At 50.4% G+C, this 20,228-nt stretch overlaps 2 protein-coding genes across 4 annotated transcripts in view; one reads left to right on the forward strand and one right to left on the reverse strand.

Moving 5' to 3' along the window:
- Positions 1-20,228, forward strand: part of KCNIP1 (potassium voltage-gated channel interacting protein 1) — a 331,932-nt gene that overhangs the window by 25,118 nt on the left and 286,586 nt on the right. The window lies entirely within an intron of this gene.
- On the reverse strand, positions 1,187-20,190 carry KCNMB1 (potassium calcium-activated channel subfamily M regulatory beta subunit 1). Of its 3 annotated transcripts, none has more exons than XM_051843258.2 (4): positions 20,091-20,190; positions 5,174-5,331; positions 3,559-3,730; positions 1,187-1,854 (listed from the first exon to the last, which is right to left on the reverse strand). In XM_051843258.2, exons 2-4 carry the CDS (start codon positions 5,305-5,307, stop codon positions 1,585-1,587), a joined length of 576 nt encoding a protein of 191 aa, XP_051699218.1. In that variant the 5' UTR covers positions 5,308-5,331; positions 20,091-20,190; the 3' UTR covers positions 1,187-1,584.

Here is a 20,228-nt window from a genome sequence, read left to right on the forward strand (position 1 = left end):
CCAATGGCCACCGCTGCGCGGCCGGTGCACCACGTTGATCCAAAGGCAGGAGCCAGGTACTTCTCCTGGTCTCCCATGGGGTGCAGGGCCCAAGGGCTTGGGCCATCCTCCACTGCACTCCCTGGCCACAGCAAAGAGTTTGCCGGAAGAGGGGTAACCGGGACAGAATCCGGCACCCCGACAGGGACTAGAACCCGGTGTGCTGGCGCTGCAAGGTGGAGGATTAGCCTGGTGAGCCGCGGCGCCGGCCTTTTTTTTTTTTTTTTTTTTTTTCTGTTGCTTTTCTGATTAAAAACAAAATGCAACACAAGCTTCTCATGGTAGAAAATTTAGAAAAGTCCAGAAATAAAAAGGGAAACAAAAAAGAAAATTAGAATTCACCACCACCACACAGTTAACGTTTTGAAATGTTTTTTACATTTTGTTACAGTCTTTGGTTATTTTGCAGACACGACCACAGATTGAAAATATTTGGGGGCCGGCGCCGCGGCTCACTAGGCTAATCCTCCGCCTAGCGGCGCCGGCACACCGCGTTCTAGTCCCGGTCGGGGCGCCGGATTCTGTCCCGGTTGCCCCTCTTCCAGGCCAGCCCTCTGCTGTGGCCAGGGAGTGCAGTGGAGGATGGCCCAAGTGCTTGGGCCCTGCACCCCATGGGAGACCAGGATAAGTACCTGGCTCCTGGCTCCTGCCATCGGATCAGCGCGGTGCGCCGGCCGCAGCGCGCCGGTCGCGGCGGCCATTGGAGGGTGAACCAACGGCAAAAGGAAGACCTTTCTCTCTGTCTCTCTCTCTCACTGTCCACTCTGCCTGTCAAAAAAAAAAAAAAAAAAGAAAAAAAAAAGAAAATATTTGGGAAAAAATTGCATCTGTACTGAATATCTGTAAAATTTTTTCTTATCATTATTCCCTAAACAATGCAGTACAACAATTATTACACAGCATTTACTTTGTATTCAGTATTACAATCATCTAGAGATTATTTAAAACACACAGGAGGATGTGTGCAGGTTCTATACAAGTCCAATGCCATTTTATAGAAGGGACTTGAACATCCATGGATTTTAAAATCCACAGGGAATCTCAGAACCAATTCCTCGTGGGTATTGAAGAATGACTGTGTTTGTTAATATTCGAATAAAACACTGTACATAGCATCTATGACTCTTTAAAAAAACATTCTTCTAAATGTGCTCTAGAAATGAGAGCTGTTGTTTTTATTGTGAAATGCAAATAAAGGACTGCAGTCTGCCAAGGACGGCTGCCCGGGTGGGCGAGGCAGTCCTCTGAGGCAGCAGGAGAACACGGGACAGAGGTGACAATCCTCGCTGTGGTGACACCATAGGAATCAGGTATGCGTCAGCTGAGTGGAAACAGGCATCAGAGAGCTGTAACCAGCTGGCCTTGTGTCCAGCAAGGCCGTGGGGAGCCATTGTACATTCTTGAGTCAGAAATGACTTTAACTAAGGGATTTCCCAAAGGTCAACCATGAAGCAGGAGGCAGGATGAGCTGGAGAGGGGGGCGGGGGAAGGAGGCCCGTCCGGCAGGTGGGGAGCAGTCCCACCCCTGGAGGGGCAGGAATGAGTCTACTTCTGGGCCGCCAGGATGGAGAGGGACCGGTTGATCTTCACCATGGCAATAATGAGGAGGCCACCGGTGAGCAGGAAGGTGGGCCAGAAGAGGGAGGCGAGGAGGGCCTGGGGCCCGTACAGACGCTGATACAGGACGCTGGTCTCGTTCTCCTGCGTCGTGGAGAAGCAGTAGAAAACCTGGCGCTCGTGGAATTTGGCTCTGACCTTCTCCACGTCGGCCAGGGCCATCTGGTAGTTGTCCAGGCTGCCTGGGATGTAGGAGCACTGTTGGGGGGAGAAGTAATAGCACCTGTGGGTTGCAAGTCCCTGCATCCGAGGGCTCAGGAGACAGGGTTTTGGAGGGGACTAAAGAAAAAGGCCAGCTTTGGGGCTGGGCACCTGGAGAGGAGTCAGGGCTTCTGTCTGAACACTGCCTAGTCCCAGAGAGCACAGTTACTCAATGCTGTGTGCGTGGCTGGTGGTCCTGGAGCTGCCCACCTGGATGCAGGGCCCCAGTTGGGCTCCTGGCCCTGCTTCTATTGGCATAGTAAATTGCTCATCTATTCTGAGCCTTGCTACCTTACTTCCTTAAATAGGTTAATAACAATATCACTTCCAAAGGGTATTATTAAAGACTTCAAACATAACTGGCTAAGGAGGCCAATGAGTGGCACAGGCCCAGTAGGAGTTGTATGTAAATTCAGGGCTCATGTAGGTGATATCAGCAAGTGTAATAGGCCAAGCCATAGGATGACAGGTGCCAAATGACTCTTGCCTTGGTGCCAGGAAGAATTGTGAGGGAGTAAGGGGGCCTGGTACAAGGGAAAGAGCCAGCTGCACCCACACTGGCAGTCACCCCTCTCTCTGGATGAAGAAAATCAGATTTGAATGTGAACTCTTGCAAATTAAAAATATTGGCAAACATTCAAATTGAAATCCCTTTGAGGTCTAATCTTACACAAGCCAAACAATATCCACTGGGAAGCCGGTGTTTGACACTGGGAGAACATGTTGAGAAGAAGTCTGTGTAGGCAGAGGGTGGCCCATTCAATTCCAACACCGATCAGACAAGGCCCAGCTAGAAAGTTCTGCAAAGAAGGCACCCAGTGGACAGCCCGGTTTTGTCTCTGCTCTGTGCTAGGAGGCCTCCGTGTTACTTGTGTGAGCTGCTGGGAGATATTCTGCAAGTGTGGTCCTCTCATCCCCCACAGCAGCACACCTGGAGGGCTGCCCATCGGCACAGGTTCCTACTCTGAGTGGTTGAGATGCGGCCCAGGAGTCAGGTGATTCCTACAAGCTCATTAGGACAGCTGCCCTAATGAGGTCATGTCCAAGATCAAGTGCGCAAACATGAGACCCAAATGACCAGTGTTGAGCTGGCTTCTCCCCAGGCTGCAGACTCCCTGAACTTGAATGAGGCCACCCACCCCAAAACTGCCTGCCCCCAACAGCGTTCAGTCCAGCAGTGCAGAGGTTGCTGTATCACACTCTGGCAGCCTAGAAATGGGGCGGGGCATGCATCCAGATGTAGGTGCGCTTCCAACCAGGGTGCAGGTGGGGCTGGGGAGAAGCTGGCTCCCCAGGAACCTGGCATTCAGAGGTCTGGGCAATGCAGGGTTTTCAGGAGCGTGTGATCAGTGTTCTGAGCTAACAGCTGGAGGTCTGGCCCAAGTTTCCTCCATGCTTCTGACCATGACCTTGGGAAACCTTGCCCACTTAGTAAAAATGTGGTCCCAGAGCCAGGCAGGCCTAGATTCAACCACCAGTTTTGAGCTGTGTGACCTCGACAACTGCCTCAACCTCTCTGAACCTTGTTGAATGGGCTTGGGAGGGTGCCTGTCTAGTGGAACAGTAATGACTTCACTACCCGTTGTGAGACACAAGGGGGGGGGGTCATCTTCCTCAGTCCTGGGGACTTGGACAGGTGGGGACAAGCCCATACACCTGTCAGGGATCGAGGGATGTGCGTCTGTGCCCCTGGGTCGGTACCTGCTGATTCCGGTCCCGAGTCTCCTCCGTGTGGTACAGCACAGCCCACTTGCCCACGGCTGACACATTGACCCACAGGCATGGGTACTGCGGCACCTTCTTGCCCTCCAGCTCCTCCTGGTCCCTGATGTTGGTCTCAATCAGCCGACACAAGGATTCCTGGGTCCACACGCTGGGGAGACCACACACACACGTGCGCCCACGCACATCAGAACCAGGGTGACACACAGAGCACCCAGTTTGAATCCTCAATCCCCTGGGAGCCTTAAAGAGCCCCCGTATTGAGACCCTCATCTTACTATAAGCACCCAGCACTGGGGAGCCCAGGGTCCCTGGGCCTGGGGAGGAATCCGAGTCAGAATCCCAGAGCTGAAAATGGGCATTGGACACCGTCTGCATAGATGGTTTTCATCCACCCCAAAACCTGGCGCGCTTTTCAAGCGATTCTCATGACCAAGCCACACCCTGGATCAAGTGAATCAGAACTTCTCAGGTGGTGGGGCCCAGGCCCTGGTAGTTCTTAAAAGCTTTCCAGCGTGAATCTGATGAGCTGGCAGGCCCTAGATCTCCTCGCCCAATCATCTTCCTTTACAGAGTTGCAAGAGGAGCTCAGGAATGTCAAGTGACTTTTCCAAGGCCACACAGCACCTGAGGCTAAGTCTGGATGGCTTCAGAGTCTGTGCTCTTTCTCCTAAAAAGAACAGATGCAGGAAGGGCTTGATTCATGCTGGGTGGGGGAGAGGGCGGGACGGGGTGTAGTCAGGACATAAGGTATGGGAGGCACAGGGCTGCTCTGAGCAGCGCCTTGCTAGGGTAAGATTCCAGCCTGGACCAGCTCCAGGGCTGTAAAAAGTGAAGACAGCACGGGCCTGGGAGAGCTCCCAGGCTCAGCAACACATCGGCACATCACCTGTGACTCATCTCCCATTTATCCTGCCGGAGACGCATCACCAGGCGCGAGGGGGCTGCTGGCGGCTGGAACAGGCTTAGAGGATGGGTCTAAGTCCTCTCCTAAGGACGGCCTGAGAGTACCGAGCATGTTTATCCCTAACAGAACACAAATCAGGAATTCCTCGGGTGGGTGACAATGTGCATAAGCAGTGCAAGGAATGTTCCCTAAGATTCCCGAGCGGAGTTCCAGGGAAGCAGACGCTGGCTCCGTGCAGACACTTCCCACTTAGCAGAAAAGCCCAGACTCGCAATGGGGGTGATCAATGAGGTAGCGAGCTCCCCATCTGCCCTCCTGCTGGTTTTTTTTTTTTTTTTTTTTTTTTTCCTGAGGGGAGCTATCGAAGCCTGTGATGCTGATTCCTGCTGGAGCAAATTCACACTGAAGTGCCTGATCCCATCCTTGGCTGTTTTTGTGAGCAGGGCACCTTGCATATCTTATCAGCTAGGCCTAACCCAGGCAGGCTCAGTCCAGCCTAGCCTCCTTGCACTTGTTCACCTGAATTCAAGAATGAGGATTATCTTGACTGCCCTGCCTAGCGACAGTCAGGGGAGGGGTAGGTAGAAGGCTGAAGTCCTCTGTAGACCCCAAAACCTTAGGGGAGAGCCAAGGCCGTGGGGTGGGGTGGGGCAGGGTGGGATGGGGAACCGGCCAGCAGTTCGGTACCTTTTCTGGTAGAGGGGCAGCATAGTCGTTCCCAGGATGTAGTAGGTGATGACAGCACACATCACCATGGCCACACCCAGGCAAAGGGCTCTAGTCTCTCCTCGCTTCTGGGCCATCACCAACTTCTTCCCCATGCCCACTGGGGACAGCGGTCATTTCTAGGACCACAAAGGCAAATAGAAGTGTAATCAGCACAGGCAACAGGTGACCCTTGGAGAGTAGGACAGGTAAGAAGGGAGGTGACTTAAACACCAACCACACTGCTATTTACATATGTAGCTTGGCAGCACCCACAGGGTTTTTTGTTGACCCCCAGTCACTCACGAGGGACAACTGTCATCATGTTCATCCTACAGATATGGGACCTATGACTCAGAGGGGGAAAGTGAGCTGCCTGAGGTCACCCAGCATGTGATAGGCTCACATGCCAAGATGTCCCTGCTGTAATCCCTGGAATCTATAAGTGTCACTTTCCATGGCAACGCCTTTGCAAAGGTGATTACATGAAGGATCTTGATCTAAAAAGAGATTCTCAGATAATCCATTTAGCCCTTCAATGTGACCACAAGGAGTCTCAACAGAGGTGAGGCACAGGGGAGATTAGACATAGAAGAAGAGAAGGAGATAGGACCAGGGAGACAGAAGCTGGAGGGAAGAGGAGCCCTGGGTCACCGCCCCCAACCTCTACAGAGGCACAGCCCTGCAGACCCCCGGGGGCTTTGGACTTCCAGACTCCAGATTGGAGAGACAGTAGAGTGCTCTTGCTTGAGACCGTCATGCACGAGACCACAGGAAGTTAACACAGCAAGTGAGCTGCAGATCCGTATCACCCTGCGCCTGCGCCTGCGCCTGCGCCTGGGACTCTTACAGAGAAGCTTGGTGCATTTCACCTTTCTGCCAAGAAAGAGTCCTGAGGCAAGGCAGGCTGGGCTGAGGGCAGCAGGCCCTGGGGCGGGTTTCCCAGCTCCGGATCGCTGCAGGGGCCGGCTCCGCCTTCCAGCACAGGAAGAAGGCGTTGGGGGCCCTCAGTGACTAACGTCCTGCTTCAGGACTGGAAGACAGCCTGAGCCAGAGCAGAATGGGGCTGGGAGGGAGTTGTTTTCTGCCTTCTGTGGCTGCAGCCGCTGTCTTCCATCTAGGCGTCTCCCCGCTTCCCCTGCAGATTCCCTCCCTCCCCCCACCTCCCAGGAAGAACCCTCCAGAGTTTGCATCTTGACCAAGGGTCTCCAAGGAACAGCTCCCCCATGTAGGTGCCACCCGGAGCCACATGGCTGCCTAGCTGTGGCCTCCTGGGGTTTTCCACACGCTCTGGGGACTGCCCCAGAGCCTTCCATTGAATTTCTCTGTTGTTACTTTTTTTTTTTTTTCTCAGTTAAGGCCATCAGAGACCATTTCTACCAAAAATACCAGGGCCCTGGGACCCTTTGGTTGGGAACTCCCTGCTTTAGGAGAAATTGTAGCCAGATATCAGGAGGGACTTTTTCACCTGTCCACATCCCAAAGCAATAAGTGCATTGTTTTTTTATAACTTAGTGAGTGTCTGGGAGACAGGCATTAGTCCCAAAGGATTTTCAGCAAGGTGCTTTATTTCCCACTGTCGCATCAGAGGTCCTAGGCTCCCACACCTGCCCAGCAGGCCCAGCCACTCTGTCCTAAAGAGCAGAGCCACAGTCAGGCACCAGAAGAGAACTCAGTCCCCCACTCCCTGTGAGCTTGCCCACCCCGACCCCTTGACTGACAGAGATGACAGCCAATGGCAACTGTTTCTCCCTCCTTGGGGCTCTCCAGGAGGTGGGGTGCTCCTACATTCTAACAGAGACATTGCCAAGTGACCAGCGAGCGAAAGTTTCCCCTGGCAAAGAATGATGTTCTTGTCCATGCTCTCACCCCTGGCCTTCTACCCAACATCTTGTGGGAATGGGAGAGGCACACGGTTTTCTACCTGGTACCTGATGCGGATTTCATGAGCCCGGCCACCTATTTACAGGTAAAGCCACAGGATGGTCTGGAGGTGGGCAAAAGCCCACAACACCTCAGTTCCCTGGTGTTCCCAGGGGTCGCGGCACCAGGGACTAAGGGACCCAAATCACTTGCGGCCCAGAGGGAACCCACCCTGGAGGGCGAGGCCGAGAACCCACACTGAGCTCCTTCTCCCCAGGGAGGTTGGAGGGTAGTATGGGGGTTTCTCTTGGCATGGGCTCCTTCTGGCTGAGCAGCCCCGCCCCCCAGGGGTGTGCCTCCCCCTCCCCTGACACTCCTGAGGCTAGGAAAGGCTGGGAAAGGCTGGGAAAGGCTGGGAAATGCTGGAATTACATTTCTACCCATCCTGGGAAATTAGGAGGCTTCCTTGCCACCGAGGAGTCCGGAACCCTGTGGGCTTGTTCAGGTCCCACCTGTCCACGGTGCTCTGATGGGATTTCTGCCTGTGCCTGGCCAGTGAGTTTGGAGACTGCTGATGAGACCTCCTGGGACGGTGTGTCAGGCTCTAGTTAGATATAAGACTCGGGCACTGTTGCATATCTATATGAAAACATTCAGACAGGAGGAGGGATGGAAACTTTCAATATACCCCTGGAGCCGGGACAGGAAGAAATGAGTTTCAGCCATAACAGGGGAGAGTTCAGTTAGACTCTAAGAGGAACTTCCCAGTTTTGAGAGTTGCTGAATAACTGTACACCACTGGAAAGGCTATGTGTTGGATGTAGGAAGGATGTAGACAGGCAAAGGAAGACAGGATTCTGGAGAGTCCCATGGATCAGACAGTTGGGCAGACATCCACTCCTTAGAAGGGCAGGGAAGATAGTACAGGTTTTAAGGTTTGGTGGGGTACGGGACAGAGGGATTCTGAGGTCACCAGACATGGCATCAAATCCTGGCTTTGCCACTTTACAACCACGTGACTGACACACGAGCAAACACTGCTACCTGCCTCGGAGAGTTCTGATAAAGATCAGACGGTGCATCCTCGCACACGGGTCTCCCGGGGCCTGGCCCTGCACCAGCCCTCCGTGAAAATCAGCTACTGTTATTAACACAGGAAACCCTTGAAGTTGGGGGCAAAAGCCTGGCGCGTTTCTGCCATGTCCATGTATTACCCTAGCCCTCCCCTGGGGACAAACAGCAGGGCTGGTCCTGATCTCAGACTGCTGCCCTCTGGCCACTCTGGCCACGGGGACCTGGGGCCAGGGCAGAGCCACAGCCTCTGAGCCCAGAATCCTGGTGGGCAGCACCCAGAGAGGAAGGGGCTCCGCCACCCGCCCCTCCCTGCCCCACCTCAGCTGCTTCTCAAGGGCTCCCCTGCACCCCCTTCCCTGTGCTCTGGGATGCGTTACTCACAGGCTCCCAGTGCCTCGAGGGGTCTTCGGCAAGCAGAGGGTTTCTTTCTTCCTGACCCCCAGCCCCCACCCCAAAAGAGGCCCCGGCGGTGCTAGCAGGAAGTTTGGCCTCCCAGCCCGTCTCCAGGGAAGCAGCCTTGGGTCCCCATCTGGGACGAGCCTCCATGCCCAAACATGGTCAAGCGCGAGCACACAGCCCGAGGAAACAGACTGAGGAGATGGCGGGGACCCAGCCCGGACACGGCAGCTGCTGCCCGGGCCCCTGCACCTGCATTTCCCAGCGTCTCAGGGGACACAGATGTCGAACAGCAGACAGCAACAGCGCTCAGAAACCAGAAAAGCCCACCCTGGTATATTTGGAAACTTTTCTTCTTCATCAGTCTCTCTGGGCTGGCAGAGAAGCCAGGAATAGGAAATGGTTTTCTCCTGTTGGCCTAGGGGAGGGAGGAGGAGTTGAAGGGGAGGGGCTGGGTTGGTCACCAACCCTGGGCACATTCCTGTGGGCCAGCTGCCCCCTCCTGCCTTGATCCTTTCACACTGTGTGGCCCTGGGAAAGTGGTGGCACTTCTCTGAACCTGATTCCTCCCCTGGGTTATTGGGATTTGGAAGGTTGATTTGTGGGTGCGTGTTCTGGCCCAGTGGGTGGAGCCACTGTCTGGGATGCCAGCATCCCACATGAGCACCGGGTTAAGTCCCAGCTGCTGTTCTTCTGATCCAGCTCCCTGGTTTTTGTTTAGTTTAGTTTAGTTTAGTTTAGTTTAGTTTTAAGATATATTTATTTATTTGAAAGACAGAGTTACAGAGAGGCAGAGGCAGAGAAAGAGAGAGAGGTCTTCTGTCTGCTGGTTCACTCCACAAATGGCCCCAACAATCGGAGCTGGGCTAATTAGGAGTCAGGAGCCAGGAGCTTCTTCCGGGTCGCCCACATGGGTGAAGGCCATAGCAGAGCCAGGCCATAGGAGAACCAGCTCCCTGTTAATGCACCAGGGAAAGCGGCAGCAGATGGCGCAAGTGTTTGGGCCCCTGCACCCACATGGGAGACCCAGCTAGAGTTCTAGGCTCCTGGCTTTGGCCAGGCCCAGCTCCAGTGCTTGAGGTCATTTGGGGGGGGGGTCATCTCTGTCTTCCTTTGCCTTTCAAATAAATAAAATAAAATTTAATTTAAAAATTGCCTTTGCTCCCTGTAGCGGTGAGAGTTAGAGATGAGGAGATTTAGGGTAAGGGGAGAGAACTCACTTTCTAAGAACCAGCCTGGCTGAAGCTGAGAGCACTGAGCTCTGTAGGTGCTTCCAGCCAGCCATGGGCGGGGATAGCTGCTGGGCCAGGGCCTCCCAGGCCTCCCAGGCCTCCCAGCGGAGAATCGCTCCTGTCAGTAAGATGGGTGAGCACAGACACCGCGGGCACCCCGTGATCCAGACCTCCCTGTTCTGTCATCTGTCAAGCGGAAGTTGTGGGGACTGAAGCTCAGTGAGCCCACCTGCTGGGCCTTGCGTAAGAATCCAGATGGTCACTGGACCCCAGTGACCCAAGCAGGAAATAGAAACAGGTTCGGGGCCTACAAGTACCACGTCTAAGGTTACTGTGTCCTGCCGGCCAGAGCGCCTGCCAAGCTGGTCCTTCCCGATCACAAAGCCCAGGCCGCTTCTGTACCCGGGCAGGGGGCGGTTTGGACCCATTTTACAGAGGGGTTAACTGACATTCAGACAGAATGAATAAGTTGCCCAAGGTAAGTTACGTCGCCTCTCTGAGCCTCAGTGCCTCATCCCTAACATGGAGATCATTCTGTCTACACCTGCAGTGTTTTTGGAGGAATGAGAGATTCAGAGGAATGAGCGGCCTCATCTGTGGGTTGGAGCTGGTGTTTCTAAATATGCCCATGCCAACCTGCAGCCCGTCCTGTGAGCTCAGCACTGCCCCCTCCAGGGCACCTATGGGTGGCCTTTCCTTCAGCCTGGGCGGAGCTTTGTGGCTTCCTTGTCCACAGAATGTGGTGGTAGTGACACAGCCCAGCTTCCAAGGTCATAAGCAGGGATGCACTCTCGGGACATTTCCCTTGGAAGCAGTCAAAGACGGCAGGAAGTGGAGGCCACGTGTCCCGCCCGACAGCCTCAGTTTGGGTCTCAGCCAGAAGCTGGCATTTCTCACCAGACTTGGGAGTGAGTGAACCTGCAGATGGTTCCAGCCCCCAGCCGTTGAGTCTCCCAGCTGAGGCCTCACAGACCACAGAGCACAGACAAGCCAGCGTCTCTGGGCTATCTCTGAATTCCCAATCCACAAAACCATGAGCAGAATAAATGGATGTTCCATGCCTCTACGTTTTTGGCTATTTGTTATGCAGTCCTAGGCAGCCGGAACGGGTTATAAGTGGTTTGAAAGAGGAACTGTTACTGGTGCTGGTCGTAGTGGCAGGGTTGACTCAGGGAGAATGACAGAACTGAGATTACTGTGCAGAACAGGGGGTAGTTCTGAAATGCTGTATCTACCTCTCTATCAGGCCACATGCTATGCACAAATGGGAGAGTACTTTTGTTCATGGAGTTTCTATGACATGCTAGAGCATGAGCTGCACACATCTGCATACATGTACACCTATAGGAATATGTGCATGTTCACATGCACATACCTGGGCAGTCAGCTCCCTCCCCTCCACGACTTCACTTCCTGTGGTTTCAGTTACCCAGGGTCAACCATGGTCTCAAAATATTACATCAAATATTCCAGAAATAAACAATGCATAAGTTATAAATAACTTTTATTACAGCATAAATGTGTTCTATTTTATTAGTAACCATTGCTATTAATCTTTTATTGTGTCTAGTTTATAAATTAAACTTTATCAAAAGTTAGTACAGATAGGAAAAACACAGTATTACTTTGGGTTCAGTTCCTTCCATGCTCTCAGGCAACCACTGGGGATCTCAGAACACATGCCCCACAGACACAGGGGTCTGCTCTACACACACACACACACACACACACACACCCGTGAGTACCTTCCTTTCCACAAAATGTCTAGTTCTTTCTGAGAACATATCAGGCCATGTGATGTGCCCAAGTCCACAGCCCTAGTATGGGACACGATGGAGCCTGAATTTAAACCCAGTGACTCCACTGCCCTGCCCTGTCCCTGTACCCCCCCACGGCTCCCTTGGAAGCAGTTTTCCAGAAGATCAGGGATTCTTGTGACGTCCGTTCCAGCTGCTGCACACATCCTGTTCTCGGTCTCTGTCCCTTCCTGGGTTATACAGCCACTTAAGCCCTTTTGAATCAATATCTAGTCTCTGCCGACACTTGGGAAAATAACTCCCATAAATCATATTGGCAACTGCGTCTTGGACCCATGCAGGGTGTGTGGCACTCTGAGTGCCGGGCAGAGCGTGCAAGTCACCCTCTGTCCTGGGGAAGTGACTGGTTTATAGCCGTTTGTGCACCTGCTGTGCAGACTCCGAATGCCTCACTGTGCAGAGCTGAGCAAAAAGGGGCCCTTTCCCTGTGGGGAGGGGATTTAGATTTCTAAAGTTGCAAAAATGCAAAACAGAAAAGAAAATGCACTTCAAGGGAGAGTACAGAGTCATTCCAGAAAGAAACAATTATACATTTTAAATCATGTTTATTACCATCTATTGTTATAATTATTCTATTTTATTAGGAGTTATTATTGCTACTCCCTTACTGTGCCTAATGTATAATTAAACTTTATCATAAGACTCTCATGTGCATAGGATAAAACATAGTGTGTAAAAGGTTCGTTTCTCTCCTCCCTCATTTTCAGGAGGAAATGGGGGGGGTGTCTCAGAATGTACACTCCCCCTGCTATGTATAATGGGAGACTATTGCAATAAAGGGCAGAGAAAATAACAATGGAAGATTTTTTTCCCTAAATTTTGGAAAACCAAGTGTAACAACAAAATTCAATGTCAGTGTCAGAACTAAATGGCAGGGCCAGTGCTATGGCATAGCAGGTAAAGCTGCCACTTGCTAAGCTAGCATCCCACAAGCATCCCATATGGGCGTTGGTTTGAGAACCGGCTGCTCCACTTCCAATCCAGCTCCCTGCTAATGGCCTGAGGAAAGCAGCAGAAGATGGCTCAATGTTTGGATTCCTGCCACCCACGTAGGAGTTCCGGATGTTGTTCCTGGCTCTTGTCTTTGGCCTGGCCCAGCAGTGGCCATTGTGGAATCAACAGATGGAAGATCTGTCTCTCTCTGTAACGCTTTCAAAATAAATAAATAAATAAATAAATCTTTTCAACAGAACTAAATGGCGAGCCCAGACAGGCCAAAGCACACAGTAAGGGTGCTCCCCCCTCTCCATCTGACTCTGGTCACCATCTGACAAAGTATTTTAGCCTCCCATATTGCTAACATAGTTGTAAGCAGCTTGTTCTTCCTCTTGGGAGCGAGGAGAGGTGTCACTAAATGCAGCGCGCAGCTGGCCTCCTGTGCAGGCGAGTCCCCTTGTTCCACCCTCTCTTGCGGATCCGTGGAAACGCTGCTCCGTGCGTAGGTACGGGGGCAGATGAGGCAGGATGCTACCTCCTGGGAGAAACGCTGCTCAGAGTGGCGCGTGTCCTTGCAAACACTCAACAGGGACCCGAGCTGCTCCTTCCACAGTGCGTGCTTCCTGACTCTGGCTTCCTCTTCCATGGGACTGGGTCCTGGGTGCTGTGCCTCACCTCCTGTCCCCTTAGCCCCTTTGGTCGCCTCCTGGGCCAGGTCAGTGCTCTGGTTCAGCACGCTCAGAGCCACTGCATGCAGCTCCCCAGCACGCTTCCTCTCCCTGGTGATTCTACCTCGATTTATCTCCATCTTCTACTAACATGCCCCCCGCCCACCACCCCCACCAGAGCACAGCTCTTGGTCACGTTTGAATCATAGCTCTTCTTATTCACCGTCACAGCTCCAGCACCCAGAGACATAAACACTGACTCTTGGAGCTTTGCTGGTGCTGCAGTTTAGTTGGGGTTTCTATTGTAACAGTATTGCAATCACTTTCTTATGTCATAAAACCTTGTTCTAGGGAGATTGTAGTTTCCATTTACGGCTAAGCTGTAATAAATCTCATCAAAGCCGTGTTGTTGAACAGCTAGGAACGGTGCTTGCTTGGTTGCTGGTTTGTGTTTAACAGAAATCAGTGTTGCATCCGCTGATCAGAGGACCTGTCTCTCATCTCCCCCTCCACTCCTGCCAGCACCCACATCCAGCTGTCATTCTCAGCAATTGACAGATGCAAGGAACACGGGGTCTCTAAGGACAGAGCTCAGGACTAACCTGGGGACAGAGATGAAGAGTTACAGAAATGAAAGAGGGTGGCAACAGGGGGTGATTTCCTAGCTCTGCCCTGGCCCAAGACACACACGCGCACACGCACACACACACACATATACATTCATTCATATACTCATACATACACATGTTGGGAGCCAGCTCTGAGGGCTTTTGGCACTCAGAACAAGCAGTGTGATCACAATGTGGTTCTCTCCACTTCTGCTTGGCTCTTGCCTTGGGCAGTGGCCCCAAAGGCAGGTGCAGCAGAATTCGGGGCCAGGACTCCAGATCAGTTGGGGGAGGGGGCCTTGGTGTGCCGGAGCAGGTTCATCCTGACTTGCTGAGAGCCTCTGCAGGCCTGCTGTTAAACCATCAGGAGCTCAAAATCCCTGCTTACGCTGTGAACATCCACAAGCATCACAAATCTGGCCTTTTGTTTGCATTTTCCTGTTTTGCCTGCACCACTTCAGAAGGGGCACTTGAATGGGGCAACCTGAGGGGGTGTTAGGTGTGAAGAGTGTGGAAGAAGCAGTAGGGAGAGTACAATGCATGAGGGGCTAGGCTGGGGGGGAAGCAGAGGCGTCTCCAGGAGAGAGGACACCCCAGCCTGGGGAGTCGCTCAGGGAGGGAGCTGTGCCCGAACAGCCGACCTCACTTGCGTGGGACCCTTCTTTGGAGGCCTCATTCTCCTTGGCTAAATCCAGCTGGGAGCGAGGAGTTTGTCGCTCAGGGCACGCAGTGGGCTGAAGAGTGGTCTGGAGGGACGTCCCAGATGTCAGCCCCTCTCTCTACAGATGGGACGCAGCTTTGGTGCAGGAGAACCAACAAGCAAAGCAGTGCAAAGAGGGCCTCATCACATGGGAGACTCCCTGCCAGCTGCCAGGAAGATACGGGTGGTGGGCTGAAAGCTGTACATTTAGGGCCCCTGAGCCAAAACGTTTGTACCTCCAAGTTAAGATTGCTCGTTTGTAGCCTCAGGCCGGAGAAAGCTGAGGAAACTCAGGATACATAAGCAATGTTTCATTAATATTCCCTGTGTAAGATAGCTGTACATTTCTAATTATTTCCCTACAATAAGGATCAGACCTCCAAGTCAAAAGTCTAGGGCCAATGGTTTCCACTTCTATAAAATCATGATACACATTGCACACTTTTCCCCAGAATGTTTATCCAATCCACAGTCTCACAGCTGATGAATGAGGATGACTGATTCCAGGCATCTTCTAACAGTCAGCCCCGTAGATCCATAAGTTCTGTGTCCATGGATTCAACCAAGAGAGAATTGAAAATATCCAAGGGAAAAAATGCACCCGTACTGAGCATGTGCAGGATTTTTCCTGTCATTATTCCCTAAAGAACGCAGCTTAACAACTATTTACATAGTATTTACATGTATTAGGTATTCTAAGCTATCTAGAGATGATTTAAAGTATACAAGAGGATGTGTGTGGGTTCTATGCAAATACTATGCCGTTTTATACTCATCTAAGGGATTTGAACATCTGTGAATTTTGGTTTCCACAAGTGGTTCCGGCATCAATCCTCCTTGGGTGCTGAGGGAGGACTGTAGTTGACACTATTAAATTTAGAATGTGTGCTTATTGGCTGGGGGGAAAATCTTTCATCCCAGCTTTAATTTGCTTTCCTTAAATTCTTAGCAGGATTGAACAGTCCTTCTTATACATATGGAAAGAAAAGTATTTTACAAATGGACTTCAAAAACAGTCATAGAAAAATGCAATTAAAAGATACAATACCATATATAAAGTATTTCCAAACACAGTTCCATCAAATAGAAGATATTCTTGTAAGCAATGATACCAGTCGTTTAAACCATCCCTAAAGAACTGAGATCCCGGAGAATCTAACACATGAATGCAGACATTCTTACTTCACTAACTGAAGAAAGATGGTGCCTTTAAAAATATGACTAATTACAGAAAGAAGTCAGAAGGAGTCCAATCAGGACTGTATGGTGGATGCCCAATGATTTCTCACCAAAATTCTCACAAATTTCCCATTTTTTTAAACAATTTATTATTATTTGAAAGGCAGAATTACAGAGAGGCAGAGGCACAGAGAGAGAGAGAGAGAGAGAGAGGTCTTACATCTGCTGGCTCACTCCCCAGATGGCCACAATGGCAGGTGTTGCACCGATTCGAAGCCAGGAGCTTCCTCCTGGTCTCCCACATTGGTGCAAGGGCCCAAGGACCTGGATCATCTTCCACTGCTTTCCTAGGCCATAGCAGAGAGCTGGATTGGAAGTGGAGCAGCCGAGACTCCAACTGGCACCACGTGGGATGCCGACACTGCGGGCGGTAGCCCCACCTGTTATGCCACAGCGCTGGCCCCCAAATGTCCCATTTGTTAACAAGAGTGAGCAGGAGCATTGTCACGAGGGAGAAGGACTCTCAGGTGAAGTTTTCCTGGGCATTGTTCTGCTCTATTTTTCTTTGGTTACTTTTCCAAAGCACACTTATAGTGAGCAAACGTTGCTTTTCTTTGGCCCTCCAGAATATAAATAAGCCAAATGTCTTGAGCATCCCCCAGATTGGTGCCATGACCTTTGCTGTGGACCTATCCACTGTGGCTTTCATAGGCCCACTTTGATCTCTTGGCAGCCATTGCTTTTGTTGTGCCTTGCCTTCAGGGCGGTACTGGTAAACCGTGCTCTATTTCTTGTTATAATTCTTGAAAGAAATGCTTCAGGATCTTGATCTCACGTGTTTGAAATTTCCCTGGGACTCTCTGCTTTTGCCCTTAGCTGACCCAGGTACGACTGTTTTGGCCTCATTTGAACAGAAAGTCTACTGTGTAGTTAGTCAGAATTGTATATGAAGAAGCCGATGAGACACGCAGGTGTTGGCTATTGTTTCTGCTGTTAATTGCTGGTCCTCTCCAATTAGGGCATGAACAAGATTAATTTTTCCTCCCAAATTGAGGTGGATGATCTGCCACCAGAGGCTTGACCTTTAATATTGTCTCAGCCCTTCCTAAAATGGGTTATCCCTTTGTAAACCACTGATTGATTTGGAGTATTGTTCCCATAAACCCTTCAAAAGCACCAATGATTTCACTGTTTTTCCAAACTTCAGCATAAAGTAGATTTTTGTTCTTGGTTCAATTTTAGCAGAATTCATGTTCCTCCAGTAGGGGCTGTTCTCAAATTAATGTCTCGTCCTTCTTAGTATCGCAAACTAGAGCCCATTCAGATGTGTTATAAGATGCTAATATGAATATAATCTGATGCAAAAAATTTAATCCATGAAGAGTTTTCTCAAAATATGCATTTCCATGAGCTTGGAGAAAAGCCCTCATATTTGTCCCAAATTTCCTTTTTTAAAGTTTCAAAGGAAGAAAACAATTCTCACCGTGCCTGGCACATGGTGAACTCATGGATTCATTCACTTGGTCATTTAGCATGTGTTTATTGCACGTCTCATGTGTGCAATTGGAGCAAATGACTAGCCCCCTTCTCTGGCAAGATTCAGGGCCTCCATCTTCACCAGCCACTTTCGTGGGTATCTTGCCAGAACAGGGTCCGAGAGCTAAATGACGCCTGCCCAGGTCCCTCCCAATCTCCCTACAAGGCTATAAACAGGCTCTGCTCTCAAATCCTTTGCTGTCATAGAGTGTCAGCCCTCAAAGGGCTCTGAGATATCATATAAGACTACAACTTTCTGCATGCATAGTGTCTTCTAGTCACAACTTGATTGAGGCAAGTTGTAGAGAATTTGAAAGCCCAAAAAAGTAAAAAGAGAGCAGAAACCAATCAAAGTCCAGCATCCCAAGGAAAGCACTGTTATATTATTGGTGGATAATATTCTAAAGATAGATACAAGGGCTTTCTGAAAACAAATTTAGGAATATACTGTATAACTTTATATATGTTCTACTTTTAAATAGAAATGCTTTCTCATTTCTGTGATATTGTTTTACAAAGTGATGTTTCATGTATCTATAATGACTCATCAGATACAAGGGTATTTCAAAAAGATCATGTAAGTGAGTATGAAAAACTATGCATGGAGTTGAAAATTTTTTGCATCAAAATAAAACTTATTTTTGGTTCTATTTTCCATGAACTTTTTGAAGTACCCTTGTAAATGTACCAAGGTCGGTGATGGTAACTTACAAAGTTGAAACTTACTTCTTGCTGCCTGAGCAGCGTAGTTTAACGGAATGTTCTATGATGGTGGAAATGTTCTATAACTTTGAGCTGTCCAACATGGCAGCCACTAGCCACATACGTCAACGGAACACTTGAAATGCAGACAGTATGAGTGGAGAGCTAATGTTTATTCTGAATCTGTCTCAATGTAAGAAGCCACATTCGACTTGGGGAACCTCTTGGGGTACAGGAGCCCTTAACCTTCAGCCCTTAACCTCCCCTGTGTTGGCCACATCACAGCATCGGTCAGCAGGAGCTGAGAGGGTTTTTCCAACACCCTCTCTTAGACCTCAGCCAGGGTTAGGTCTCAAAATGGCCCTCCCAACAGTCTTGGCCAACTCCGAGCCAACAACTCATTCTGAACCAGAACCTTGGGAATGAGGTTGGTTCTTCCTCAGCTCACAGGGTGGCAGTCCCAGGAGCCACCTGCTGCAGCCATTTAAAAGAGACAACTGCAGGGACAGACATTTGGCACATTTACGACACTGGGACACCTGCACCCCATGTCAGGGAGCCTGGGTGCCAGGCCTGCTCTACTCCTGATTTCAGCTCCCTGCGAATGCAGGCTCTGAGAAGCAGGGTCGATGGCCCAGAGCAGTTTTTCTCCTGCCCCCCATGTAGGAGACGTGAATTAAGTCCCCAGCTTCTGGCTTTGGATTTGCTGTTGTGGGCATCTGGGGAATGAAACAACCTATGGGAGTTTCTCTCTGTTTCTCTCAAGCAGAAAAAAAAAAAAAAAAAAAGGATTTTTTTTCCAAAAAGACACTGCAGAGAGAAGCTTTTTAATACTTTTTGTAACACATTAATGAAAATGTGTGTGTGTCATCCATAAATAATAAGATTATTCCCCCAAAGCTCCAAGTCCGCATTTACTCTCAGTACAAATATTATTGCAAATGTCACCAGAATTTTCTCAGAGAGTTAACAAAGCAGATTTGATTTGTGCCTTCTCTCCAGGGGCACCATCTCCCAGAAGATGCTGTCTCTAAGGAGGGAAGTGGAGAGGCAAAAAATGTTGTTGTATTTTATCTTTTTAAAAGATTATTTACCTGAAAGGCTGAAATGCAGAGAGGGAGAGAGAGGTCTTCCATCTGCTATTTCAATCCCCAGATGGCCTCGATGGTTGGGGCTGGGCCAGCCCGAAGCCAGGAGCCTGGAACTCCAACATGGAAAGCAGGGAACCAAGCACGCAGGCCATCTCCTGCTACTTTCCCAAGTGCACTGACAGGGATTAGAAGTGGAGCAGCTGGGACTTGAACCAGCACTCATATGGGATGCTGGCATTGTGGGCAGTGGCTTAACCTGCTGTGCCACAACACTGGTCCCTGTTTTATTTTAGAATTTCCTATCCACTGAGTGCCTTCCTTTGCTTTCACAAATTACCACAAACCACATGATTTAAAATAATAGAAATCTATTCTCTCACATTAATGAAGGCCCAAAGTTCAAAATCAAGCTGTGGACGGGGCCATGCTCCCTTGGATGGCTCTGAGGGGAGAACCCTTCCTGGCCTCCTGCAGCTCCGTGAGCTCCTGCAGGTCCCTGGCATGTGACCATTCCACTCCCATCTCTGCCTGTCTCCATTCGGCCTCCTTCTTTTCTGTCAGTGTCATCTCCTCTTCAGCCTCTCCCAGAGCCATTCATAGTCAGATTTGGGGCCCAGCCAGGTGACCTGAGATGACCTCAAGCTCCCTAATTTAATTGCATCTGCCAAGATTCTTTTTCCTACTAAGATCTTATTCACAAGTTCCAGGGATTTGGTCATGGATTTCTTTCTGGGGATTTCCATTCAAGCCACTACCCTCACACTACATGACAACTCCAAGAAGGAGGTGAATGGCCCAGGACAAATTAACTACTGCAACCACCCTCCAGCAGTTTCTGAGAGACAGAGATCTCCCATATGCTGGTTCACTCTCCCCCAGTGCCTGGGAGCCAGGAACTCAATCAGGATCTTCTAGGTGGGTGGCAGGGACACAAACACTTGAGCAAACACCCCTGGGGGGAATCTAAGAAAACTGGAGTGGGGAAGGGAGCTAGGACATGAATCCAGGCACCCCAATCTGGAATTCAGGCATCTTAATGTGTGTCTTAACCATTGCACCAAGGGCCCATCCCTGTGCCACAATTTCATGGACTTTACCCAGTAATCGTGGTCTCCCATTCACAGAAATATGCCATGGATGTTCCTGGCTGGTGGCTCTTCAGGTGGCTGATAGGGTGATCGAATGCCTTCTATTCTGTGACTCCACTATCTTGAGACTGTGATGTCACCTTGGAA

This window comes from Oryctolagus cuniculus, chromosome 6 (assembly GCF_964237555.1).
Source record: "Oryctolagus cuniculus chromosome 6, mOryCun1.1, whole genome shotgun sequence".
Lineage (NCBI taxonomy): Eukaryota > Metazoa > Chordata > Mammalia > Lagomorpha > Leporidae > Oryctolagus > Oryctolagus cuniculus.